The following is a 27,257-nucleotide window of genomic DNA, read 5'->3' as shown; positions in this document are numbered from 1 at the left end:
AAAAATATATATATAAATATGTGTAACTATATATTATAAATGAATAAACATTTACCAATGAATAAACATGCAACAAAAAAATAAATGACACATTTGTAAAATTATAAAGTTATTAATGATGGTCATTACAGTGCATAGAAACTAAAGTTCATTGAATGTGAAGGAAATGGCAGTAAAACTGCCACAGTGAGAAGACAGCAGTCAGAGGTCAAGTTCAGGGCATGGGGTGTTCGGGGACCTAACTAACCTGCATAATGGATCTGCTTGCACAGAGAGCTTGACCCAAGCAGCTGCTCACTGCTGCCATCTACTGTCTGACACTAAGCAGACACATTTCTGTATCACAGTTGATCATGTTATTTTTTATTACCTTTAGCCTACTGTCAGATTTGTGAAATATAAATAAAGCTCGGAGCTCCACACATTTCACTTTTATATTTTGGACCCTACCCACATTTCACTTTTATATTATGGACCGCGCACACGCACGCACACACGCACGCACACACGGGTCGTCCACTCACAGTTAACAGTCTTTGTATTGAGTTTGAAATGTACTGTAATTCTGCAAACTGTTAATAAATGTTTCAATCAATCAACACACACACACACACACACACACACACACACACACACACCTTCAGATATGTAGTTTACAAATTATAATGTAGGTTCGGACAAGGTGCACTGCCGATCCGACCATTGGGGTCTTTGTTAGACCCCAATGGTCGGATTGTGTCCCCGTCTGTCTGTGTCCCTTTTGTTTCTGTCTGTCCACCCGTGTCCCTTTTTATGGAAGGACAAAAAGATGGTGCAGGACTGCATGGGCTTTAACAGCATTTCAGTTTATGGTGAATTGCGTTAAGGCATGATTGTTTTGCACCGGTCTAGAGCACATTGGTGTTCCTCTTGATTGAGTGGGGGAAAGTACAAGACCAATCAGCCAACTTTACATTCACATTCAGTAATTCGGTGTGTAGAAACAAAATCCAGAACTTGACACATTTGTACATATTGCTGACCCCTGATGTAGTGCTGTAGCCTACCGCTTTGCCATCACATGGCTCCCTCAAGTGGACAAATTAATGCACAGTTGATAGTGATAAAACATCTTTATTGCTGTAAATTGTGATTTTGCTTAAAGCAGCACTAAGCAAATGGATATCTCCTTTGAAATATTGAATTTTGATATATAGGTTTACATTGAAAGATGAAAGCATGATTAATACTTGTCTGAAGTGAGAGCTTTGGCATGTCCGGATTTTCAGGTGAACAGTGCCAGCAAGCAAAAACATCATGAATATCATGGATATGCTCTCTACAACATTACAAGTAAGAAATAAAAAACATCAATATATACAAACTCCTAGATATTAACAGACAAACATTGGATTAATATTGTACACCAGTACCTCCGCAGCCCTGCTGGCAAGATCCCTGACCTACAATCAGTCCAATTCATTCCTCCTAGGCACCTTGATCAAATGGAAAATTAAAACACTTTCCTTCATTTATCTTTGTGCATTGTACAATAAAGCAATTGGGAGCAGTGCAGTGCATGATCACTAACCTGATAGATATATCAGGTTAGTGATTCAATGATAACATATAAGTCAGTCAACTTGAAAATCCGAGGTCAATAGACCAAAAGCAGCAATATAAGGGGGGAAACGGTAGAAACAATAAAATGCACTTAAGTTGAAACTTTTTGATCTGCTGCTCATACAGTAAAACTAAAGGAAGGTACTTGTGTAGGTGATCTACACAATAATAGTGAAAATAGCTGATCTCACTAATAATTTTGTGCAACACCATTGTACGATTAAGTACGGCTAAAGTGGATAACACAACACAAAACGTCCTGGATCTATCATGGAACCATTTCTGACATCATTATTATTATCATTATTTCAAAACAACTTAGTTTTAAGTCTAGAGCCTTTGAACATTTGCCAATCTGAAGCCCTGTCTGAAAGTCTTGTTTTTCCATCCATACACACAAGTGTGACGGCTGTGTGTTAATATGCACATTGCAGAAGCTGTATGTCTATGTGTACATACAGACCTCTGACCCCACTGTCCATGCATACCCAGTCCAATGTATCCTGTAGAAACAGAGTGCCGCAAAATACCGCTGCAGTGGCCATCCCTCTATGAATGACTCAACCTCCACTGATACCGATAAGACACAGTGGCTTATGGGTTCTCTGTTCCTCTGGCACCCTCTGCTGGTTCAGTGAGTGAAGAAGTCCATCTGGTGCAATTTGTGCAGTAGGTGGTGTGTGAGATCAAACGTAGTGAAGCTGATCCCCACGGCAATGGGTCCCTTAAACCAGTTCATACTCAGGCCTTTGTAGAGTCCATGTATTACTCCCTCCTTTGTCACTATCTCAGACATAGTGGACAGAATTGTACCATAGGATGACCCAGTGACACCGGCAGTCTGCATACGCCGGCGGACCACATCTAATGGGTAAGAAGATGACTGCCCAATCAGGCCGGCACATGCGCCGAAGGCCAGTCGCTCGTGTGGGTATGGTTGGGATCTCTGTGTCTTGTCTAGAAAAGAAACGACAGACACCAAAATGTAATCTCCTTTTTGGGGTGTTTAGACTAGACTCTAGCAATTGAGCGTTGCGCTCTACGCGCAACGGCTCTGTCTCTTTTCTCACTCATGTTTTCAAATGGATTTTTATACGACGGGAAAACTTGGAATTCCCCTCTCGCATACCAGTGGCATGTGTCCCGCGGACCGGCACCCGCGGACCGGCACCGGTCTGCATACCGGTGGTTGGGAACCTCTGGACTAGAGTAACAACTCAAAATTTCAAGGCACTTCACGAGACTGACACTGAATGTAAATGTACCTGCATGTAGTTTTTTCAGGGTCTCGTAGATGAAGAATGTGATGCCTGCGTATGGAATCACTCCTAGGATGGTGGGGACAAAGCCTCTGTAAAGGGTCTTCACACCCTCTTCTTGGGAGATTCGCACAAATACATGCATGATATTACTGTACCTGTGGGGAAATACATTATTTAGAACAAACCCAAAGTTGCTGTAGTCATAGTGTATGTAAATTACATGCCCTGCATTTGTATCTTTACTGGTCATGATAAATGTAAGTGTTTGCTCAAAATTAGATCAATTAAAGTCTACTGGAGAGGCCCATGCTGAGAATGAAGTTTCAACAACATCCTTCTCCCAACATCTCACCCAGGAGCTTTCTTTACCTTCAGCTTGGGTGGACATATTCCGCCGGGCGCGCCGTGTCACGCGTGAGTGCGTCAAAAAACAAACCGGGGCAATTTTAATGCAGTCACGCAACGCGGGCAGTGGAGCCACCCTTCATTGATTAAAAAGGGAACATTCCCTGATGGTGACGGAGACGCAACGCTGACGCGCCAGGTGGAGCCCCGGTGTTAGACAGTAGGGCTTCTGTTTGATTGGCATCTCTTCAGTGAGAAAGATTGGATTGTCAACAGACCAGTTCTGTTAATTTGGCTGATCGCCACATACAGTAACGCCTCAAGGTGCGTCTGTCACAGCCTCAATCAAGGGTCAGGCATCAAGGGTATTGGCGTCACAATGACGCTCTCATACAATCAATTCATTTTTTATCTCTGGTGACCCACTCATGTCTTTCTTTAAATCTATTTAAATGATTGTTTGATCAGATTGTGACTTTGTGTTCTTATCCCCTTCTACACCAACAGTGCACAGTAAAATCCTTACTGTTCAAATAATTCAGTGTTAAAATGTAACCAAATTGATCCGTAAGTCTATTTGGTCAAATGGACCTACGATATGCAAATGAATAAACTAACACAGATTTTACTTTGTTCGGTAGTATTATTCCATGACGTTTCTGGGAAAGTAACAGTGGTTGAGTGCCTACATTTCTCTGGCAGTGACTGCCATCCTGGCTCGCACCATGTCCAAAGGGTACGTTAGCATTGCAGCTGTGGTGCCAGCTAGCGATCCTGCCAGGAAGCGGGGGAAGGGTGGCAGAGCTCTGGAATGGGCACACAGATCAGCATGTAAACAACATGGGCCCTTGATACGCTAATAATAACACACACAATAGCACAGAGTGATTTTGCAGTTACTATTATTAATATCACCACTCACTTTCCTTGAAAGCCATAGTAGCTCCCCAGAAGCTTTTTATACTCTTCATGGGAGCAGAACTGGATGGCAGCGTAGGGCATGACCCGCACCATGGTGGCAGAGTTGCCCCTCCACAGACTGAGGAGCCCATCTTTCGTGTATGAACAGTAGATGAGCCGGAATGCTTCCTAAGTACAATAAAGTTGGGGAAAGGGGGGAGTGGAAGGTGTCACTTAGCTTTCATGGACATCAAAATATATGCATAAAATTACCAAAATAATCAAATGGGATGGGGGTTGGTAGCCAATGATCAGAGAGAAAACAAGGCTGACTCCTTGCCATTGACTATGAATAGTTTATTTCGGTGCTTTACATTTACATGTTAAGTTTCATCATTTGCATTTAATTTTTTTACAAAGGGGTAGCACCGAAAAGGTCTAGGCTGAAGCCGAAGCTTATTTTGCCTAGCCTTTAAGAAAATAAACAAAATACAAAAAGTATACAAAGAAAAGAAACATAATACAAAGGAAACAGAAATAAATAAAGCATTTTTTAGAACTTAGTCATTTTAGAACTTATGATAATAATCTTATGTTAATGTTTAATAGTGTTAATAATAATGATCTTATGATAATAATAATAATAATAATAATAATAATGATCTTATGATAATGTTTTATATCTATTTAATACTCTACTTTGAAATAGCTTTTTAAATTTGATAAGTGATGTGCATAGCTTTAGTTCATTATCCAGGCTATTCCACAAGTCAACCCCTATTTTGGATATACATCTACCCTTTGTGTTGGTCCTTGCCCCTTTTTGTTTTAATACACATGTCCCCCTGAGGTTGTACTGGGATTCTCTCATTGTTAGTGTGTGTGTGTGTGGTTTGTGTTTCTTAAGACATCCTATCCTACAAAAATCAAACTGGTTGGACTATTGATTTATAGATCAGGATCAGTTCTTATCGATACTCAAATCATTGGTACTTTTAAAAGTAATAGAACAGAAATGTTAATATTGAATAGCCTGAAGTCATCTCTTTAGTTTTAGGATTAAATGATGTATTTATATGAATAAATGATAAGATCTAAACTCACCTTAGCAGAGAACCTCTTTGAGGACACTGTGACAGAGAGAAAGAGAGAAAGCGTTAAACCATGTACTTTCCATTAAGGCTAAACATCTACTAAGAGGATTAGCAAGTACTCAAAAACAATCACAGTAGTGACTAGTGAGTGCAAACTCCACCTTTCATACATTCTGTAAGGATTGTATACGAGTCAGTTATAGTTAAATCAAAAACACTTTCAACAATTACAGAATTCTACATCTAGAATGTAATTCACACAAATCCTATTTGCAGTCTCCAGGTTCTATGTTGGGGAAATGTGCTGTTCAAGTGACATGTGCTTGCCTTGGAAGATGATCTTGGTTCGATCCAGGGGAGCAATGACAGTTTTGGCCACAGCTCCGGCAAATGCACCACACAGCAATGTGTCCAACACTGTTTGTACAGTGTCCTGTTTGTACATACACAAGGCACAAGGACAGATACATATTGTATTACTATACTTAGGATCATTCCATGGGCCCGACGAGTGACGACTACAAGCTTAAGCTTAATGTTACCCCTAAACTAGCATTGCTAGCTTGAAAATAAAAAAAGAAACAGATATAAATAAATACGATATAAATAAAAGAGCATAAAATAAATTAAAGTGTGTGTTTTGGTATAGTGGTAGATGGACACTAACTAGTACTATAGACAATTTGACTGCAGGTGGAACTTGACCTGTTTTAGCATGTAGACATTACCCAATGGCCACTTCCTATTCAATTGCATTAATCAGCTCTTCTGTTAATTTATGGTACAAAGCTTGTTCCAAAGTTTCTCATTATAGGGCAGCATAATTTGTACACCACCTGTTCTCAATGTCGGCTCCAGGGACCCACAGGGGACCTTGAAGGGGTTCCAACATTCCAGAGCTTTTGTACATATTTAACCTATATGATCTTTATATCTTTGGCATTTTAATGTAATGTAATAAAAGTTGTTTGTATGTATATTTTGTATGTTGTTTTTATGTTGTGATGTTTTATGTGGACCCAAGGAAGACTAGCGACTACAGAAAGTGGAAAATCTGCATGTGATTCCAAAGTACAGTAATAACTGGCTTGTGACACATTCATGACACAGCTCCCACCCAAAGCTTCTTTCTTAAGGGCTTATGTCAGTTGGACCCAATAAACAGGCCCATAATCTGATAAAAGAGATTGACACACATTTAAAAAACATGGTGTTTTGCAACTATCGTTATTCAGGTCACCATCAGGACAGCTTGTGCATGACCACAGCCGGAAGTAATGACTGGCATTTTTTGTTTTCTTCCACATCTGCCAAGACTGGAGGGATGATTTAGTATTGTATATTTATTTCTATATTTTTGTTATTCATGCACATACTGTAATGTAGCTTATTGTGTTATTGATCTGTGTCAGTAGAGGTACAGTGTGGTACTCTGTACTCTTTTGCAGCAACACCCTTACCCTGCCATATTCTCACAAATACAAATTGAGTTAACTGCCCAATACAGTAGTGGAGCATTATGCACATCAGCAGCGGTTGCTGGGTTAAGTGCGAGAGAAGTAGAACGCACACAACAAGGCAAGATGACCATCCCATCCCCCAAAACAAACAGGCTGTGACAACAATCTAACGACACCAAGCTGTGTACTGAATCTAATCTCAAGGCTATTGCTGCCCTTTATGCAACTTTTAGATTTACTCATCATCATTACTAGTTACGGTAGATTTCATTAGTTGTGAAATATTCTAGAGTTGCTATCTGCGGTCATTCACATTCACCCCGTCCCTTCACCTTTTTTGACCCTATTGTGCTTGAGAAAACCTTCTAATCTTCTTTAACCAAAGCGGCCTGTTTCTCCACAAATTGATGGTGCACATTATAAGTACAGTACAGAGTGACAGTTCCAATAATAATCTAATGACCATGTCAAAGCACATATTGTTGTAGGAGTAGGACAGCAACCTTTTATGTCCAGAACTGTTAATTTTCAGGAAATGGATTTTATATTCTTCTCTTCACCTCCCAATGTATGAATGAATGAACCATTGTAAAGCGCTTTGAGCACTTGGAAAAGCGCTATAAAAATGCAATTCATTATTATTATTTCATTATTATTATATTGTAGGTTGGACAGAAATGTCTTATCTCCATATTTTAACTTTTTGTGATGCAGATCCTGCCCGACAGCAAGCTACTACGCCTCCGTGTATACTTTCAGCATGTGCAATACTGAATCTATGGTAGGCTACTTTCTGTCCATCTATGCTCGTCTTTATATTTTGAGTAAATTATTGAAATGTTTATATACGCTGTTGCTTCAGCAAAATGCACCAACCTGGCCGAGACAAATTAATTGCCTGTGCAAACAATATCTGGCAATACAAATCATAGTGACTTGTAACAATAACTCTATAAATTAACATATAGTGTGGAATATTTGTGTGTTCAGAGAAGAAATATACTCACATTTGCTGCTGGACTGGACGGTGGCAGAGACAGCACTGTGGCTGGAGGTACTGGTAATTCTCTGATTTCTCTCTGGTGCTCACGGGGGGCCATATGTGCCCTTGACTGCTACCTCAATCAGTCAAACACAACACACCCAGCGAACCACTACACAAAATAGAACAGAACAGAACAAATAATGAAGAGAGAATGTTTCAACAAACCATTTCCCTAGTGGCAGCCTGTCTTGTAAACATGGTATCACATTACAGGCTAGGACACCATTGTTAGCTCGGCAAGGTCTGCATAGTTCTGTCGCCCGTGAAGAAAAGCGTTGAGTTGACAAACAGGACAGATAATCCAACTGGGTATCCAACTTAAAAACGCACTCATTCAAATTGGCTGTGGGTGGTAACTCGTAATTAATTCAGCAGATAAATCACTGCGCAGCATAGAAAGGATAATCGCACAAGAGGCCTTCTAGTATCACTATAAAATAAACAGTTTCTTTGTTGTCTTGACGATCCTTACCTGTACTCTCCGTGACTGAACAACCTTGTTTACAATCTTGCAGCCGTTGGTCATTCAACAGCAGTCTCTTTCTCTTGCATAAGTTGTTTGTTTGCTTCCTGGAGGCTTGTCAATTCTCTGTTATCTTGCAACACGCTGTGTTGTTGACGTTTTATTTTCTTACGTTTCTCTGAAGGACGGTGATTGATAATGACAGAAGTCAGTGCGCTGCGACGGGGAAGGTGACCTAAATGTAGACGTCCAGTTGCCCAGTGCACTCCACAGCACACACACAAATCTTCACGGAGTTACTGGGTGGTTTTTCCTTTGCGCACCAGTCCAACTCCAGCTTGGTTTGCCTTTCAATGGCTTATCATCAGAACGAGGAGCACGACAGCACGTACGCCTCTATTTTGGACTACAACACCCAGGAACAATAGATGTAGTTGTTATGAACTATCGCGTGGACAACTACAGTACTGGGTTGCCAGATTGTGGTTGGCGTCTGGCGATGAAAGCACAAAGCAGTTATTTACCTTCAACTTCTCAGTTCACACAAGTGAATTGGTACATGTTATCGATGCTGACTGTCAAAGTATTTGTTTGTACTTTGTTCAATGTACAGCGCTACAGTTTGTTCTTGTTGCCCTTTTATTACATGATTTCAATCAATCTCAAAAACCCTAGTCCTAGTCCAGTCATGTGCACTGCTTGTATCCTTCTCCCTTCAATATGAAGAGATGATGCACTCAGTTTGAAACAAATTAAAAAACAGGGGAAACAAAATTATATAAAAAAAGTTTACGAGTAAAATAATACAATTATATAAAATTCCAATAAAACAATGTAGGGTTAAGACAGTTTAAAAAAAATAGAAATGAGACATCTCTGTTGGGGGTTTTATGTACAGAGTCTGGCAACCCTGGCCTGGAAGCACTGAAAACTTGTTGTTGTTATATCGGGGGAAAATGGCGTCCAATGTTGAGGCCCCCGAGCCTTGGTACCTCGCCCTTCTCGGTTTTGCAGAGCACTTCCGAACGTCCAGTCCACCCAAGATCCGACTGTGTGTCCACTGTCTGCAGGCCGTGTTCCAGTTCAAACCCCCGCAGAGGATCGAGGCCAGAACGCACCTTCAGCTGGGCTCGGTTCTCTACCATCACACCAAGAACAGCGAGCTGGCGAGGAGCCACCTGGAAAAAGCGGTGAGGGAGCTACTCTGGGAAACAGCGAGGATGGGAGGGGGCCCGGGGGGGGGGACGTACATAATAATACATTAAATAAAATAAAAATAAAAACATTTACTGTCCTCCTTTTTTAGAGAGAATCTCGATGCAAAACACAGTCAGCTAGCTTATTTGTAGAGCGGTTTGCAAAACAATACTGGCACTCACTTTTGCTGTTCAACTAATATTATAGCCTAATGGTTAAAGTAGTTACAGTGGAAAAAGTTGTGCTGACAGAACTATAAAAGGAATGCCTTTGTGTTTGCACAATAACATAATGCAACTTACTTATGTGTCTGTTTTGCAGTGGTTCATATCACAACAACTCCCACAGTTTGAGGATGTCAAATTTGAGGCTGCCAGTATCCTATCAGAACTCTTTTGTCAACAGGTAAACCAGTCTGCAAATATTGCACACATAGCCTCCCCTAAACACTCTTGATGAAGGGGTAGTTCATTTTTACTTTGTTTTCTTCTACACATACTGATTAGATTCATATTTAATTTAATGTTTGTTCATTTTCAGAATCTTGTGGATTCTGCAAAGCCTCTTCTGCGCAAGGCCATACAAATATCACAACAAACACCTTATTGGCACTGCAGGCTGCTGTTCCAGTTAGCGGTATGGAAACATAATAATGGCATAGAAGTGACTGAGCATTAGTCCTTCTGCCTTCATGAAGCAATCAACAAATATGTTAGTGTTTCACTTCCCAGAATTCTTGCAAATAGCAAATGTCCTTTTCTGAAGTTAAGAGTCTAAAGACCAAAGAGCAGCACTATCATCATTATTTGAATCCATATCTTCCATGTCTATTACAGCAACTTCATACACTGGAGAAAGACCTGGTATCAGCCTGTGACCTGCTTGGTGTTGGAGCAGAGTATGCCAGAGTGGTGGGCTCAGAATACACCAGGTGATTTTCATTCCTACTGATTGGTGACCTGGCCTTTCCTCTAGTTGTTAGTACCACAGGAAAAGTCATAGACATTTAAAAATATAGATGCCTCATTGGTCGCTGCAGTTCGTTGGAGTGACCTGTCTGCAACGGGAGGAGGAAGTCAAGCGGATCTTGAAGGCACACGCCTCTGATTGGCCTACCGTTCTTCCGTTTTGCTTCCGCTATATGCTTCGCAAGGAATCTCGGGAAAGCTTGCCAATGTAATCACGCATCCCGTTGATACAGACGGCCCAGAGCCGGAAGAGGCGTCTACGTTTATATGTCTATGGGAAAAGTAACCACACACTTCTAGCTCTGATGCAATCATGTATTAAGGTACTTTCAGACGGGCATCGATTAACGCAGGCGTTGTCGCCTGGATAAAAGACAGGTCTGCTCCAGGTCTGCTCATGAGGGGTGTGAAAACGCAAGTTCTAATAGTCCTCTGTTTTTTCCAATATTTGACATGTCACTTTGGAATAAATCAGTCCCATCTGGAATTCACTGGAAACATTGTCATGTCAAGATTTCAAATTATTGCTCTCTTAGTTGACTGTGTATTTTGTTAGCTTTGGTGAAAGCTTTGTAGTATGAGCATGTCAGCACTCTAAACTTAACCTAGAGTTTGGTCAGAGAAAATAAAGGAAAATAAGGTCCACGTTGACATTTTAGCCACTGCTAAACACTAAACACATGTGTTTCTGCATCAATGCTGCACGTTGTGAGCAATCGCCGTTATGGCAACTGACCGCAATGGAGAAAAATATACATTTTGTATTGTTTTTAACTGACTACTACTTTGTTCTTATTTTTATTATGTAATACTAGTTGTATCTCTACTCTTATGTGCAGTTATGCTTTGGGATGATCAATAAATGTCTGTCTGTGCTGCATTCTTCAGATTTGAACATTTAGTGCCCACATTTGACAGGGATTGGGTAAAAAGGAAAACGTCATTATTGTAGCCAGGATTGCATGAATTTGCTTTAATTCTTGTGATCACAGAATTCTGGATGGATTGATACGTGGTCTTAATTTTCACAAATGCATCACAAGTACAATGTATTAATGTAGAGGACGGTTCCTTACTCTTACTATTTATTTTACATGTATAAAATCCTAATGTCTCTTCTGCTTCAACAGGGCATTGTTTCTCCTCAGTAAAGGAATGGTGAGTAACCTACCTATAAAGTGAAGTAGTGTTGAGCATGCATGGTTAGGCCAATCAATGTTGTATTGTTAAGAGTGAGCATGCATGGTTGGGCCAATCAATGTCGTATTGTTAAGAGTGAATGCCCATGGATAGTGCATTACATGTTGTGTGTAACACAATGGCAATACACACATTTCCATCACTCACAGTACTATAACATAACTATGAGTACTATAAGATAACACTTTTAACAAATAATAATAATAATAGTGCTATGTTCTTGTTTTCAGCTGCTCCTGATGGAGAGGAAGCTAGGTGAAGTGCACCCTCTGCTCACGTTGTGTGGAACCATTGTGGACAACTGGTCGGGAAACCCAATCCAGAAGGAGTCCCTGAGGGTCTTCTTCCTAGTCCTACAGGTCTCACACTACCTGGATGCTGGACAGGTAATGAAGCATATATCAACATTTTGAACAGCAGAGTCTCAATTGAGTCTCCTACTGACTAACCACCCGGCCATCGAATTATTGGCTCAGGAATGCAACAAAAACATCTACATTTTTGGGTGAACTACTCCTTTAACACATTGAGTGCCATGGGCAGAGATCTCCATCTTTTCAAAGCCAACCGTTGAGTGCCATGGTCGGAGAACTCCGCCTTTTAATGTTTTATACTGATTAATGTTGGTCGCGGTCCTAAGCTACATCTGGGGTTAGCTGTGGAATGCTAGCGCCATGTAAACAGTCGATGACCAAGAATCCAAGATTCGCCCGTTGAATATGACACAGCTGAAAAGACCTCGGCAGGGGTGAAATACTTAATACCTGGCACTGAAAGGGACAGGGAATTAACTTAAACAGCTTACTGTGGCACCTTTACAAGGACATTAGACTGACATACAATGCAACAGGTCATCACAATAACAAGTTTTGTTATCGATTACAGTATATTTGTACAGACACACACACACACACACACACACACACACACACTATAAATGTATGTATGTTTGTTTACATTCCATATTCAATAACTGTATTTGAACATGCAGGAGAAAGTGTGTTATGATAAATTAATTTCCTGTCATCTGTGTGTGTTCTCAGGTGAAGAGTGTGAAGCCATGTCTGAAGCAGTTGCAGCAGTGCATTCAGACCATCTCTACATTGCACGATGATGAGATCATTTCCAGCAACCCAGCAGACCTCTTCCACTGGCTCCCTAAGGAGCACATGTGTGTCCTCGTATACTTGGTAATCAGAACTTTCCTATTCATGTGTGTCCTTGTATTCTAGCCTGGTAATCCCAATTTCCTATTCAGGTCTGCCCTTGTATGCTTGGTAATCCCTATTTACTATTGTGCACTGCTGGCGTGCCTAGAAATAATTGATTTTGTTTCTTTACTTACTGCTTCGCAAAGGAGTTGGATTATTGGTTTGGAGAAGAAAGCCTGCATTATGCTTTGTCATAGCGTATATCTATTCTACGTCCGAGCATAGACATGGTAATGCCCCGCCTGCCTCTGATTGGCCTACCAACGCCATAGACTGCCGGCCTTATCAGAGTTTCCTCCGAGGTGGATAGCTATATGCTGGATAGTCTGATGCAAGGTTACTCCTTGGTTGGAAATAAATAAATAATAAATAAGTACGATATAATACAAGAGAATGACAGCTTGGCACGTGCGACAGTAACTTTTATATTTGTAGAAGAGGCAAACTAATATTCTTTATGCCGTTTATTTACATACATGTGTAAACTTCAAACATTGTACTCTTCCCTTGATCTTTATCTTTTTTAGTATAATAGTATTAGTTTACTATAATTAGATTAATACACGATAATCAACACTAACACTTTAATTAGAACACACCCAAATGAAAGCATACAACGTATGTGTTCAATCATTCAATCAAAGCAAACGGCATAAACAATATTAGTTTGCCTCTTCTACAAAAATGAAAGTTACAAGTTACTGTCACGTGTGCCAAGCTGCCATTATCTTGTACTTATACTTACTGTATTGTTTCCCACCAAGGAGTAACCTCGCGTCTCGGAGGTAGTGATGTGTCGGTCGCGAGCGACTCGTTCATAAGACCCGATTCATTGCCGTGAACGAATTCGTTCACGCCTTGAAATGAATCGGTTCGTGCTTTGTGTGTGTGTTGAGCTCAGCTGACACGTTTCTTCTGAGAATCTGAATGAATAGCCTACTACTAACGACTCGAGTTGCAAATATGCAACAGTAGAGTAGACTAGTTCTGGCCGTGTATAGCCTTGAATGAAATTGGTAATTTGGTTGTATAGGAGTCGAGTGGCTACTAAGTGTGTCTTTTGTCATCCAACATACCACACAACACTACAACAGTATGAATAGGCTATGACTAACGAGATGCAAATATGCAACGTTATAGTTCTGGGGTGTAGCCTTGAATGCAATTGGTAATTTGGTATGCTAACTGTATTGGAGTCGAGTGGCTACTAAGTGTGTATTTTGTCCAAAACAGTCATCCAACATTTACCACACAACAGTACTAGTGCAAAAAAATAAAACCACGTATTTTTATACAAATGGAAGTGTACACTACACTACTTGCTTTTCCCTTTTTACCTCACTGAACCGTGAACGTGATCGAATCATTGAATCGGATCATTGCCGTGAGCGTGAATCGAATCGCTCACTCACTGAAATGATCCGTTTTGCCCATCACTACTCGGAGGACAGTCTGGTGAGACCATGGGGGCTAGACGGGCAGTGTCGGTAGGCCAATCGGAGGCAGACGGTGTGTTATCATGTCTGCTCGGACGTAGAATAGATATACGCTTTGTCATACGATGGTGTCACTGTCTACTAAGGTCACTCACAACATGACGGATTGCGTCACGTAGGCTTGTGTGAGCTTGTAGAGCTTCTATTTTCTGCATGCAACACCATCATATGACAGTGTATACATTGGGCAGTAGTCTGCCATATGGCTGTCATTACTAAATGTATTTTACTGTTCTACAGGTGACAGTCATGCACTCAATGCAAGCTGGCTATTTGGAGAAGGCACAGAAGTACACAGACAAGGCCCTCATGCAGCTTGAGAAACTAAAAAGTGAGTTGCATTGAATTTGTTTGTCATTATCTCATCATGAAAAAAAAATCAATGAACAACTTCCCTTCCGTTCAGGAGTTATGTTTTCACTCGGACAGAGTGGGATAGGTGATGCGTTCAGATGACGTAACCGGACAAACGGTCACACTGGCTTGCTAGGGCTTCTGGGAAATTGAGGCGCAATGTAAAGTCTTGCTTCCTAGTTCCCCGTTGCTGCTGTTGTCCGGACCGCGGAATATTTTGCAACACTATTACAAATGATCACACCATTTTAACACAAACTGATCATGACGGAACGTTCCGCCAATTAGAATCCAACTGCCAACTGCTTCTGATGGAACGCTCCGTCATATAAGCTTTATTAACGGAATCGCTGTTTTCATTTTTGTATTTTTTTTGCATGGCCTTACCTTCGTCAGAAATCCTAGACCTGTTTCGCGCATGCGCAATGTCGTCCACTTCTTGTATACAGGCGGACTGAAAAGCTGAATAATCTAAATCTACGGAGCTCTTCATGGTTTTGACAAAACACCCGATGTTCGGAGGTCCTTTCTGATTGTCCGGTGATCCCGATTGGAACATTTGCGTTTTCTAGAGCAAGGATGGCCTCATTTTAGCTCGCTAGAATTGACGCTAAATATTTAGCATCTAAAATGGACCGGCAAAGTGGACATGCGTCACACTAAAACCAAGTAGATCCGGGTCGGCAGTCAAGCGTTGGCACTTTCGTCCACCAGGTGGCAGTGATACGGTTAGGCGTATTTTCATGAAAAGGAACGATGATCGTGGCTGGGTGGTTCTTCAAAGGTTAGTGAAAAACAACAGCAGTCAAATGGGGATTGCAATGTTTTTACCCCGCAGGCAAACTGTTAAGATGGTTGAACGTTGGAGCTGTTGATTTAGAGCTGAACTAAATGGTTTCATTTGACACCACCATATACTGTACTTTGATCACAACATTCCTGCTGTTCTAGTGTTGGATTGCAGCCCCATCCTGTCGACCTTCCAAGTCATTCTACTGGAGCACATCATCATGTGTCGACTAGTCACCGGTCACAAGGCTACGGCATTACAAGAGGTATTTTACGACTATCCATCTTCATTTTGTTTTTAAGTTATTATGGCCATGTCTCAGTGTGTGTGAAGCCTGTACGCAGTAAAATCCTCAGGGTTAATTTACCCCAGAAGAGTCTAAATTGACCTATGTGTACTGAGAATTTCTACGAATTCAACCAAACCTCTTTTCTTCCCTCATGTTACAAAGGATACAAATGCAGGAATAGCACATGAAAACAACTCTGACCTTTTGTCTACTTCGTCTCTAGATCTCCCAAGTGTGTCAGTTGTGCCAGCAGTCTCCCCGTTTATTCACCAACCATGCTTCCCAGCTTCACACTCTACTAGTGAGTATTCAAACCTACCACTAGCAGAGATTGCACAGCATGTCCTCTTCCATGTGTACATCTGTGTATGCTAGGGGTGTAACGATACAGTAACTGCATCGAAATGTTCGATTTTGATTTCTACAATCGAATTGATTTTGTAACGTATCGTTTTGCAATGCAAATAATCAATATTGAAGCGTTATAATAATCGTACTAAGTTCTTGTGTGTTGTATTTAAAAATACACCCCTAGTGTATGTACATGTGCTCAGTTGCATGCATTTGAATACACACCATAAGGCAGTGTCTCGGTACACATTAATTGGTCATTTCCAGTATGAATCGAAATAAAATACAGAAGTACTAAAAAGATCATCAACATAAACGACATGTCTTGTCTTACTCTGTCCAATTCCTAGGGTCTGTATTGTATCTCTGTAAACTGTATGGACAACGCAGAGGCACAGTTTACTACAGCTTTACAGGTGAGTGATTGTCTTGTTGGGTCTGTTCAACTGACAGGGATTTCCATTTCCATTAGGACATTTTTGATGTTCATACATTGGTATTTGTGTTCCAGCTCACGACACACCAAGAACTTTGGACGTTTATTGTAACCAACTTGGCGAGTGTCTATATCAGAGAAGGAACCCGACATCAGGAGGTTAGTCTACTGATATTCACACCTACAAAGTAAAACAATTAAGTAACATGTGAATGGACCATATAGCAAATGCACTTAAATGTTCTTCCAGTTACATTTTATATTATGTAAAACGTTTTAAAAAAATGTTTTCAAAGCACATTATCAGTTTCTTTTTAGATTTTGAATGTTTTTCTTACCTTCCAGGAAGCCATTGGTTTCCATTCATTTCAGTACAGTATGAAAATCATCTTGCAGAGGCTTGAAACTTGCTTGATATAGGTAATAAAGAGTGAACTCTGTGTCACGTTCATTTATAGTCAATTGCATTATCAAGGCACTGATTCATTTTAAAGGTCTAGGCATGGCAAGTTTATTTGTATAGAGCACATTAAATTAAAAGCAAGTTGGATATGTATTTTGGCCTTAAACCAATAAGTGATCAAAAACCTTTTTGTTTTGTCGACAAAACATTCATTTTCAGCAACAGAAAAAACATTTCTGTGTCACCTCAGTAGCTGTCACTGTAAACTCACACCGTAGATTCACAGACATCACAGTTGTGCAGCACCACAGTGAGCCAATTGTTGTATAGCATGTTCATGAGAAGTTTAGAATTACAACTTGGAGAATTGTTGAATATGGTGGCCATTTTGGACATGAATTGTAAAACTTCAAACATCAAGTTGGCTTGTAACCTGCACTTGATGGGGTTGACAACTACATGGCTCCTGTGATGTTCCAGCATGTGTGAGGCGAAGGGTGTGTTTATGGGGAATGGGATGGTGGTGAGTGTGTGTGGGTGATGGGGCATATGGGTGTTCTGGCATTTACCCACAAAGGAAATGGTATCTATATTTTATTAATCTAACTTAAGGTGCACATTTTTCCCTTATTTGTTCTCCAGCTCTACAGTCTCCTAGAGAGAATAAACCCAGACCACAACTTCCCAGTCAGGTAAAATTAATTTATAAGGGCATGTCGAGCACATTTTATTTGTCAGGGACAGGGTGTAATTTTCTTTATTTATGACATGTTTTCAACATGATACACTCAGATCTCTGTAGACTAGCATACATAATGTAGTAGCACAATCTTCTGTACAGTATGCGTTAAACATTTTAATTCACCACGCCTAAAAGGCAACCTGGTGGCACAACCAGTTAGTGTGCATAGCAGAGTTTCCTGCTTTCTTTGTTTCAAGTTTGACTTGTGACCCTTTGTTGTCATTTTTTAAATGTTCTGCTGTCCAATAACTCAGAAAGGCCTTAACAAAACAAACTAGAAAGGTCGCAATTTAAAAAAATTGCAAAGTGTGGTTGCCGCAGTGGCTTACATATGCCCCTCCCACTGATATTGCCAGCCAATTACAATGTCGCGTCACCCCTGCGATCATGCGTAAGTAATTCGGAGGGGAATTATCCCCCAAAAATCATGTTTTTGCGACAAACGGTTACATTTCTCGCATTTGCGGCGCCCCCTATGGATGAAAATGTAATTGCTTTTGGAACTTGGTTGATTGAACCACCCCCGACATGTTATTCAAATTTGGGATGGATTGGACATTCCGTTCGTGATTTATGGCATTTTTTGTGATATAGGCCCCTCCTACTAATTTCGGACGACGATTACGGCCGAACGATACGCACTACCAAAATTCTGCCGATGGTGTTTTAATCGGATAGGTCCAGAGATCATGTGTGCTGATTTTTGTGAGATTTGGACAAAATCTGTAGAAGGAGCAGCAAAAAGTGTGTTTTGTATAAAATTCAAAATGGCGGAAAATCTATCATGACGCAAATGGGCGTGGCCTATATGAGGAGATGCGTCATGACTCAAGGAAATCAGGGAAAAAATAATTTTGATTTTACAACCTACGGCTCAAGAGTTATAAGCCAAAATGTAAAGTGGGCTGTTATAGCGCCACCATGAGGCCGACCGATAACATTATAAGTTGATTAATTTTAGTAATTATTATGAACCTACCCTCCAAGTTTTGTAACTATAGTGCTTACAGTCTCTGAGGAAAAAATACTTGAATGTGACAAAATGCGAAAAATCGCATTTTCCCATTCATGTCAATGGGGAAATTCTATTCACTAATAAATTCATATCAATTAAACTATACAACATTTCTCTTAAAAAAATACAAGCACATCCTTCCCGATGAAGCCGGTCAATTTGACATATGGGTCAAGTGCGTACAGTTAAAACTGTGGGAGGAGTAGCGTTTCAAAAAAAGGGTTACTCCAGGTGAAAAATAAAGTGTTACAAGTACTATAGTCTGGTTGCCCTTTAGGGCAACCACACTAATTACAATTGTAGTGTTCTATCATTTATTTATCAAGCAATGTAGCCTATGGTACAGTATGCAACATTGTCTAAAATGCTTGGGTGCATGGATGCTGCATACATGGTCATGCATGGATGCTGCATACATGGTCATGCATGGATGCTGCATACATGGTCATGCATGGATGCTGCATACATGGTCATGCATGAGGCCATGGACAGATTCAAGTGAGAATATGTCCTGTGTACAAGTTTTTGGCCATTATCTCTGGAATGGAAAGTCCAATCTGCTCAGTTCAAAACTTGTTCGAAGTGTGACTTTGAGGACATTTTGGCTCAGGGCCCACATAATTTGTCCATGCATGAGGCCTGTCAAAAGTGGCCAAAAAAGAATGCTTGAATATTCTTTTTAAAATAATCAACCCATTTATACCATTGCAATCTATAACCTATACCTTTTTTTAGTATTTTTATTACATGGCTTGGTTGAATGCTTGATTCTGATTGGTCAATCGCTGAATTCAGCGGTGTGTTATTTCTTGATAACAGACCGCTCTGCTCTATAGAGCGTCGCAGTCCCGCCCCCTCGAGAGACCTGGAAAATAATTCCCCGTTCATTTTCCTCATAGACTTTTCAAAAAGTATTTATTTAAAAAACGCCACGGACAAAGCCAACTGCTGTCGTGACAAATCATGGCAATAAACACGAACAAATAATTAGAAGGAAAAAAAACACTTTGTTTTTCTTCTTTGTAATTATTTGTTTGGTCCAAAATATTGTGTTTGTTGTCATGATTTGTCACGACTCACCTTTAGGGTGATTAACCAAGGTTAAAGTCCCTGTCGGTGAATTATCTCCCGACAATGACCACCTTGCCAGATATTATCTCTTACATATTGTATAAAACTTAATTATAGCAGGCCTATCTTTACCTATTGAGTCCTTGCACACAATGCACAGTAGTTTGTGCTGAGAAACATGCTCTCGCAAAATCAAATGAATGATTCCTATTTTATGTCTTACCTACTGTATAGCATTTTCAATTAGAGAAAAGTCTGGGCTATAAATCTGAAGTTTTACGGTGCTGTGATAAACATGAAACAATATTGTCTTAATATGAAACTTGAAATGATAAACAAACTAATATCTATTCAGTTAAGTCCGACTCAGTATATCCTAGACTTTAGTGGCTACAATATTTTACTTTTCTGTTTAAGTAAGGTTACTGAGGCCCAGGGCCTCGCAATGAGTGACGTAGATTATTTTCTATTTATTTTTATTCAAACCTCATTTTTGTTGACAGCCTATCCTGCATGCTTTGTTAACAACATTAAGAAATGTACAATACAAGTTGAACCTGTCTTGTGTTTTCCATCCAAGCTCCCACTGTCTCCGTGCTGCAGCCTTCTATATCAGAGGACTCCTGTCGTTCTTCCAAGGACGCTACAATGAGGCCAAGTAAGAACTCGCCACATCTGTATTATTGGTCCTCTTACGCAAACAAAATATATAACTCTGAATTAGTTTATGAAATCCTCCTTTAAAAACTGCAATCAATAAATACTTACTGTAGACAACATGCTGAATGTTCTTGTACTTTCCTGTATCGCGTCCTGCTTATGTTGCAGACGATTCCTGAGAGAAACACTGAAGATGTCCAATGCAGAGGACCTAAACAGACTGACTGCCTGTTCTCTGGTTCTGTTGGGTCACATCTTCTACGTTCTGGGGAACCACAGAGTAAGGCTAGATACACGTCATTGCACATCATTTTACATTCATTGGTTCGGCTATACATGTCCGGTGACCTCTGGCACCAAAATTGATACAATGTCAAACAATTATTATAGAACAATTCTGTTGACTTCACACTGTTCTTTTTACCTCTCGATTTGCAACATACCACAAATGTATTGTCTCCACCAGGCCGAAGGCATGGGGAGAGAGTATGTTTTGCACTCCGTCCGTGTGTGTGTCCGTCCGTCCGTCCGTCCGTCCATCTGTTACCAGCTAATCTCCGGCACCGTTAACCCGGTCGATGCCAAATTTTGCCCACACACTCCCTGGATGCCAACGATGAACCTCTGCCCCAAATTTTCCAGAACAGCCTGTTATAGTGCCACCAGGAGGCCGACTTTTGAAAAACAAATTTTTTGATATTACTCCTCCAGATTCTGTCCAAAAATCCCGCAAATCGTTACACACTATCTCTATAGTCATATGTTCAAGACGGATCTGTCCGATATTTCATCCTAATTGGCTAACATTGGCTTTCAAAGTTTGAAGGATTGGCCCGTTTTGAACAAAAATCATGAATCGTGCAATTTACGTGAAATCTTTCACAGACTTTCATACTATGCTGAGGAATATATTCCACCCTTTTCACATTGGCCTATTATAGCGCCACCAGGAGGCCACAACCTGACCTGCCCTGGTGGAGACCGAGGGGCACTTTTTCTAGTTGCATCTGTGATGTTCCCTACCAAGTTTTACTCCCTGATAAGATATGTTGTCTTGTATCCAGGAAAGCAACAACATGGTTGTTCCAGCTATGCAGCTGGCCAGTAAAATACCAGACATGTCCGTCCAGCTGTGGTCCTCGGCACTGCTGAAAGGTGGACCATTAACCCCTTATTTTCTTACAGACTTCTAATGCACACATTTCATATCTTTCTCAGTTGTGTAACACTGCATTGTGTAACACTTGCATTTCTTTGCCACAAATTCCTGTTTTCCACCACTAAATCTAGCAAGAGAAATTGGCTTTAGATGATGACAGTTTTGAGCCATGCTTTGTCTGCACAGATTTGAACAAAGCCCTGGGGAACAACATGGATGCTCATGAAGCAGCTCAGATGCACCAGAACTTCTCTCAGCAGCTGCTCCAAGACCACATCGCTGCCTGCAGCCTCCCAGAGCACAACCTTATCAGTGTATGTACAAGGCTGGCTTCCTTTCCATTTTAATAGTTATTGCTTACCTTTTTCTTTTTTCATTCGATAGACTGACTGACTGGCTGAAATTTTCACTTGCTCTTTTCTTAATCCAACCGGGAAAGCATCCATGTCGTTTTAGATTTTAGCTAAAAAGCTAAATTTATTCATTTAAAATGTGTACTGTATGCTATTCAAAAAGAACATGTACACGCTCTTGGCGCGTAACGTTGTAACAATACTTACTTATACAAGCTTGTAGATCTGCTATTTTTTAAAAAAACTGACAATTTGTACAAATCTTTGAATATAAAGCAAAGATTTTTAACTTTAAACTTTGCTTCTGGGGGTCCCTGGAACAAAATATTTTTAGATCACTACTATGAAAACCGGATTTAGTAGACATTTGTAGAATTGGCCTCAGGTCTTAATGCGTTAATGAGTATTTGTCTGTGTTCCAGTGGACAGACGGCCCTCCTCCTGTCCAGTTCCAAGCCCAGAATGGCCCTACCACCAGCCTCGCCAGCCTGCTATGAGGGGATACTTCTGCCTCATGCATGACCCTAGCCCTGGTACCTTAACACCACACAGATGGATGCCTAATAACCTCATCTCAAGATGGCTTTCAGATCATTTCAGAATTATTCTAAAATAATTGTCACTACTATTCTATACCTATTCCATCGTCTCAGTTGTCAATTAATGCTTATTTTGTGAAGGGGCTGGGGCAGACAATTGATTGATTGATTGGAATGGCGAGAGACATACAACACATTCAAGGACTCCTTTCAGTCCTTTGCGTCAGATATTGAGAATTGTGTTTGGACTGGGTTTCTTTCCTTTTGTTGATGGAGAGTAGAAGAAATCATAGCTGTTATATCATTAATTTATTCATCTTATTTTTTTAACTGTTGGTAAATATTTTACATTACATTTTGGCTTTTCTTTGTATGAATGCAGTTTTTTCTTCATGCATGGATGTTACTGAAGTTGACTGCCCTATACAATTTTTGATAACCCAATTTGCTATAGAATTTCACCCTTACTAAACAATTACTTGCACATGGTCAGCATGAATTCGGTATATTGGAAATATGACTTTATTTTCACACAAACAGGTACATTACGTGCAGTTCTTTAAGGAACCAGAAGATGTCTCTATTGAGTCATCTTAATACTATGTATGAACTATATTTATATTCTTTATATCGTGGCCACTGTGAGAGAGCCAATGTGCCCCTTAAATACACATTCAACTCATGAATAATTATTTTTTTAGAGTTCTACAATATATTAATTCCTATTTCCTATCAACACATTCAGTTTTACAGATTCACATTTGAGCTTTGGAGCTTACAGCGATCTTCAGATACAAAAGTGAATTTTATTTTGTAAAACTTTGTCTTAACTAGTTAAATGTCTTTCTTTACATGTATAGATTTGCGACTTGCTAAACCTTTATTGTACAGTGACATTTTATAAAGTCAATTTAGTAAAGTGTGAAAGGTATTTTTAGCTATCCTATATAGAATTCAAACTCAGTGATTGGTAATAAAGGCACACTGTAAGTGTAAGGACACAGTTTAAGCTTCCAGTTACTATGTTATTATCACTTACATTGTTTCAACAATTTTCCAATATATATATATATAAATATATATATATATTTTAATTACACATTGATGTGTGAACGTTCTGTTAATATGTTTTGTTATTTGCCTCATTTCAATAAAAAAAACATGGTTGACCATGATGACTCAAGTGTCAAATAAATACTAGACGGATTATACTAATCAGAAAACAGTGATGTACACATCTCTGTGCATCAATAAATTCATTTGTAATTAAACAAGCACTAAAGCACTAAACGCAGGTGATTTTCAGTACCTTCATGATGCTCAGTGACATAGAAGGTAGGTTTGTTTCCCTGCCCACATCCCTGTTTTTTGAGGGCTCATATATCCAGCTTTTGGTGTGTGTTCACAAACTTTGTCCTACACAAACATTAAATTCCCATTTACAGCACGGTTAAATCCGGTATAAGCGTTTTTCAAACTGCTCAAAATGGCAGAAAATCTGAGGGCTGCGCTTATTGGTCAAAGTGACTCATGGGGAACACATCTGTCACTTTGACCAGTAAGCTCACCGTTTGGCATAGCCCTGGCCTCTACCATATTGCCAAGTTCTGCGAAAACCGTTTTTTTTAACGTGTATGTTTCTCTGTGACATCCTCGCGGCCGTTGTTTGCGTTCGTTTCCGACGTGCTTTTGTTGGTTCAATCACTGTGTTCGTGGCTTCGTTGCAGAGTCTGGGTTAACACATCCGACCAGCACCTGTAGAATTTCTGGAGATGTGCATGCTTCCTGTTGGATCCTATCTCTTGTATTCCAATAGCCTATATTAATAACTATCAAGCTGTGAGAAGTAGCATTCAAGAACTACCACTGATACTTTAACTTTTATCCTCAGTGTGTAGAAAATGGTGTCAGCCAGCAGTCTCCTGTCTGAAGAGCAGTTCCACATGTGTTCTATCTGTCTGGAGGTGTTCACTGATCCGGTCAGCACTCCGTGTGGACACAACTACTGCAAAGCCTGTATCACACGACACTGGGACACTAATGATGTGTGTAAGTGTCCACTATGTCAAGAAACCTTCAATAACAGACCAAAACTATCTGTCAATACTTTTATTTCTGAGATGGCCAATCAGTTCAGGAACCACAAGTTGGAAGAAGAATATGAAGAAAAGACTTTGGCTGAAGTTCAGCAGATGATCCAGGAGAGACAATTGAAGATTCGGGAGGTCAAACGCTCAGTAGAGCTCAGCAGGAAAGATGCCGATACAGTCATAGCCATCATTGTGCAGGTCTTCACTGCTCTGATCAGCTGTATTGAGAGAAGCCAGGCTGAGCTCACTGTTGTGATTGAAGAGAAGCAGAAAACGACAGAGAAACAGGCTGAAGGTTTCATTAAAGATCTGCAACAGGAAGTCACTCAGTTAGGGAAGAGAAGCTCTGAGCTGAAACAGCTCTCACACACTGAAGACCACCTCCACCTCCAGAACTTCAAATCCATCAACACAGGGTGTAGACCCACCATTGCACCAAGGACTGGACAAAGGTCAATGTCCATCAGTCTTTTTATGTGGGGACATTGAGGACAGCTGTGTCTCAGCTGGAGTGTCTCAGTCAAGAGATGAACTTGATGAAGGAGAAGCTGTGTGATGCTGAGCTGAGGAGGATCCAGCAATATGAGGTGGATGTAACTCTGGACCCTGATACAGCTCCAGAAAGTGGGAGTGTTTGTGGATTATGAGGAGGGTCTGGTCAACTTTTATGATGTGGAGACCAGAGTTCATCTCTACTCTTTCACTGGCTACATCTTCACTGAGAAACTCTTTCCATACTTCTGTCCATGTGATAATGATGGTGGTAGAAACGATGCTCCTCTGATCTGTAGATCGGCTATTTTCACTTCTGCTTAAAAGTTACTTTTGTGGAATTTATGGTATTTCGTTTAAGTTTTATTCATGAAATTATATTTGATAAAATTGTTAGAATTTCTTCCTTAATTTTCTCATTTCATTTTTGGAAAATCTTTTGAAATACCAAATAGTAATATTAAAAAGAAACAAAACAAAAATATAGCTGCAAGCAGCGATAAGACGGGACCAAGCAACAAGCCCTTTTAGGCTGCTCAACAGTGCCACTTTAGGTCACCCAGCGGTATTGCAGCTGTTCGTACCCCAAACATACAGACTGTCAGACAGACAAGGCATGAGTTATGCCACTTCAAAGTGCCTGTTATCGCTGCTTGCAGCTATATTTTTTGTACAAATTTTCACGTACAAACTTCTCTTCAACTGGGATTTCAGATAATGGTCCATTACGCCTGTAAGGTCGTCGAGGCTATAGGGCAAGTGCTACGGTAAGTAGCACTTGCCCTAGCCTTGTCCATAGATAGAACATTTCACGGAAATTACTCGAAAATCCCGGCAGAAAATCAGTTTTAAGCATTTTTCAAACTGCTCAAAATGGCAGAAATTCTGAGGTCGGAGCTTACTGTTCAAAGTGACAGATGTGTCCCGCATGAGTCAAGGCACATGTGCAAACAAGATCCATGCATGGCCTTTGACCAAGTTGGCCAATTGGAGTAAGACTGGTTTCAGTGCTATTACTCTACCATACTGTAAAGTTTAATAAACATTGTATACAGTATGCATGTATTAGGGGCAGAAGAACTTTCATAAAAGCGTAATTCTTTTCACTTAAAAAATGTACTCCAGATTTTTTGTCGATATAGATCCAAAGTTCACGTGTAGACATTTTCGTGCATTTTGATCAAAGATCCTGGGAGGAGATCAATTTGAACTGTTTTTCATATAATTCAAAATGGTGAGAACTAAAGGTCAGAGGTCAAAAGTCAGAACACAAAAGTTGTTCGGCATGAGGCATATGCATATCGAAGTTTTATTGCCAACGGTCAATGCCTGTTCAAAGTTTGCATTTTCGATTGAGTGCTATAGCGCCACCTTTGGCTAATGGTCGTGGGCTTCACGTCCTCACTGTTTGGCATGGCCCTCTACCATATTGCCAAGTTCAGCGAAAACCGACTGCACGGTTTAGCCAGAACTGCTATATTGGCGGAAGGAGAAGAAGACGAGGAAGGGGAAGAAAAAAACAGACAAATACAATAAAGCCAAATTCCAATACCCCAAATTTCGGCCACTCGCTCACTCCAGCATGGTGGTGTTACGGTGAAATTGGTGATCTGCTGAAATATGTGACAATCGTGTAGACATCACATAATGTCAGTGTCCGAATACAAATTGTAGTTTGTTCATTAGCACAGTTCAACTTCAACCTAGCGGTATTCAGGCCACAGAGTCCACAAGATGGTAACATATTTCGGCAGGAAACCAATTTCACCATAATTTTGCCATGCTGGAGTGACTGTGAGTGAGCGAGTGGCAGAGATTTTGGGTATTGGAATTTGGCTTAAGGGACCAAGAAGTCCCTTCGGTCTTGGTCCCTAAAGCTACGCAATATACACAAGACTGATGACCGAACTTGAGAGAAAGAAGACCACGCAATTAACAAATAAGCACTTTAAATAACTGTTTGGGGACTGGAGATGTCACTTTTTGGTATGCTGGTTGGCTGAAGGGGTTGTCTGTCAACGTTGTACTCCCGCAGCCAACCATGCATTATCAGGGTCCAGACTCCACACAAATGAATGGAAATGCGATTTCAAGGTGGAGTAGTTAACCAGGCTACGACAATGCAGGAGTGGATAGTGTGGATCATTATCAGTCCTATCTATACAATAATTGGGAGATCTAAAGGTCAGAGGTCCTTGAATGACTGTGAGCATCAGTTCTTGACCGTTTCCCATGACCCTACCATATTGTCGAATTTCGTGGACAGCACA

General features: G+C 40.4%; 2 protein-coding genes across 2 annotated transcripts; one reads left to right on the top strand and one right to left on the bottom strand.

Annotated features, from left to right (window-relative positions):
• Positions 1 to 1,103: 1,103 nt before the first annotated feature.
• On the bottom strand, positions 1,104 to 8,538 carry LOC306925846 (mitochondrial coenzyme A transporter SLC25A42-like). The gene is made up of 8 exons (XM_079504967.1): positions 8,181 to 8,538; positions 7,671 to 7,817; positions 5,531 to 5,636; positions 5,214 to 5,239; positions 4,132 to 4,298; positions 3,899 to 4,015; positions 2,868 to 3,019; positions 1,104 to 2,559 (listed from the first exon to the last, which is right to left on the bottom strand). Exons 2-8 carry the CDS (start codon positions 7,761 to 7,763, stop codon positions 2,234 to 2,236), a joined length of 987 nt encoding a protein of 328 aa, XP_079361093.1. The 5' UTR covers positions 7,764 to 7,817; positions 8,181 to 8,538; the 3' UTR covers positions 1,104 to 2,233.
• Positions 8,539 to 8,913: 375 nt separating this feature from the next.
• On the top strand, positions 8,914 to 23,558 carry LOC306925845 (MAU2 chromatid cohesion factor homolog). Its single transcript, XM_079504966.1, has 18 exons — positions 8,914 to 9,361; positions 9,690 to 9,773; positions 9,909 to 10,004; positions 10,205 to 10,299; positions 11,467 to 11,494; positions 11,767 to 11,922; positions 12,580 to 12,726; positions 14,484 to 14,574; positions 15,549 to 15,652; positions 15,900 to 15,977; positions 16,378 to 16,443; positions 16,539 to 16,622; positions 17,509 to 17,558; positions 20,275 to 20,352; positions 20,523 to 20,634; positions 21,419 to 21,509; positions 21,700 to 21,827; positions 22,289 to 23,558. The coding sequence occupies exons 1-18, from the start codon at positions 9,062 to 9,064 to the stop codon at positions 22,361 to 22,363; spliced, it is 1,863 nt and encodes a 620-aa protein (XP_079361092.1). The 5' UTR covers positions 8,914 to 9,061; the 3' UTR covers positions 22,364 to 23,558.
• Positions 23,559 to 27,257: the final 3,699 nt, after the last annotated feature.

This window comes from Electrona antarctica (assembly GCF_951216825.1).
Source record: "Electrona antarctica genome assembly, chromosome: 7".
Lineage (NCBI taxonomy): Eukaryota > Metazoa > Chordata > Actinopteri > Myctophiformes > Myctophidae > Electrona > Electrona antarctica.
The sequence above is the reverse complement of the archived record's forward strand: the minus strand, read 5'-3'. Positions and strand labels throughout refer to the sequence as shown.

Excerpts from the sequence above, each read along its gene's own strand:
- LOC306925845 (XM_079504966.1), top strand. The coding sequence starts at position 9,062 with ATGTACAGAGTCTGGCAACCCTGGCCTGGAAGCACTGAAAACTTGTTG. Across the intron at positions 11,495-11,766 it reads TTCTCCTCAGTAAAGGAATG|CTGCTCCTGATGGAGAGGAA; the intron begins GTGAGTAACCTA and ends TCTTGTTTTCAG. Across the intron at positions 15,978-16,377 it reads CCCAGCTTCACACTCTACTA|GGTCTGTATTGTATCTCTGT; the intron begins GTGAGTATTCAA and ends TCCAATTCCTAG.
- LOC306925846 (XM_079504967.1), bottom strand. The coding sequence starts at position 7,763 with ATGGCCCCCCGTGAGCACCAGAGAGAAATCAGAGAATTACCAGTACCT. Across the intron at positions 4,016-4,131 it reads TACTATGGCTTTCAAGGAAA|AGCTCTGCCACCCTTCCCCC; the intron begins GTGAGTGGTGAT and ends TGCCCATTCCAG. Across the intron at positions 3,020-3,898 it reads GCAGTCACTGCCAGAGAAAT|GTACAGTAATATCATGCATG; the intron begins GTAGGCACTCAA and ends ATTTCCCCACAG.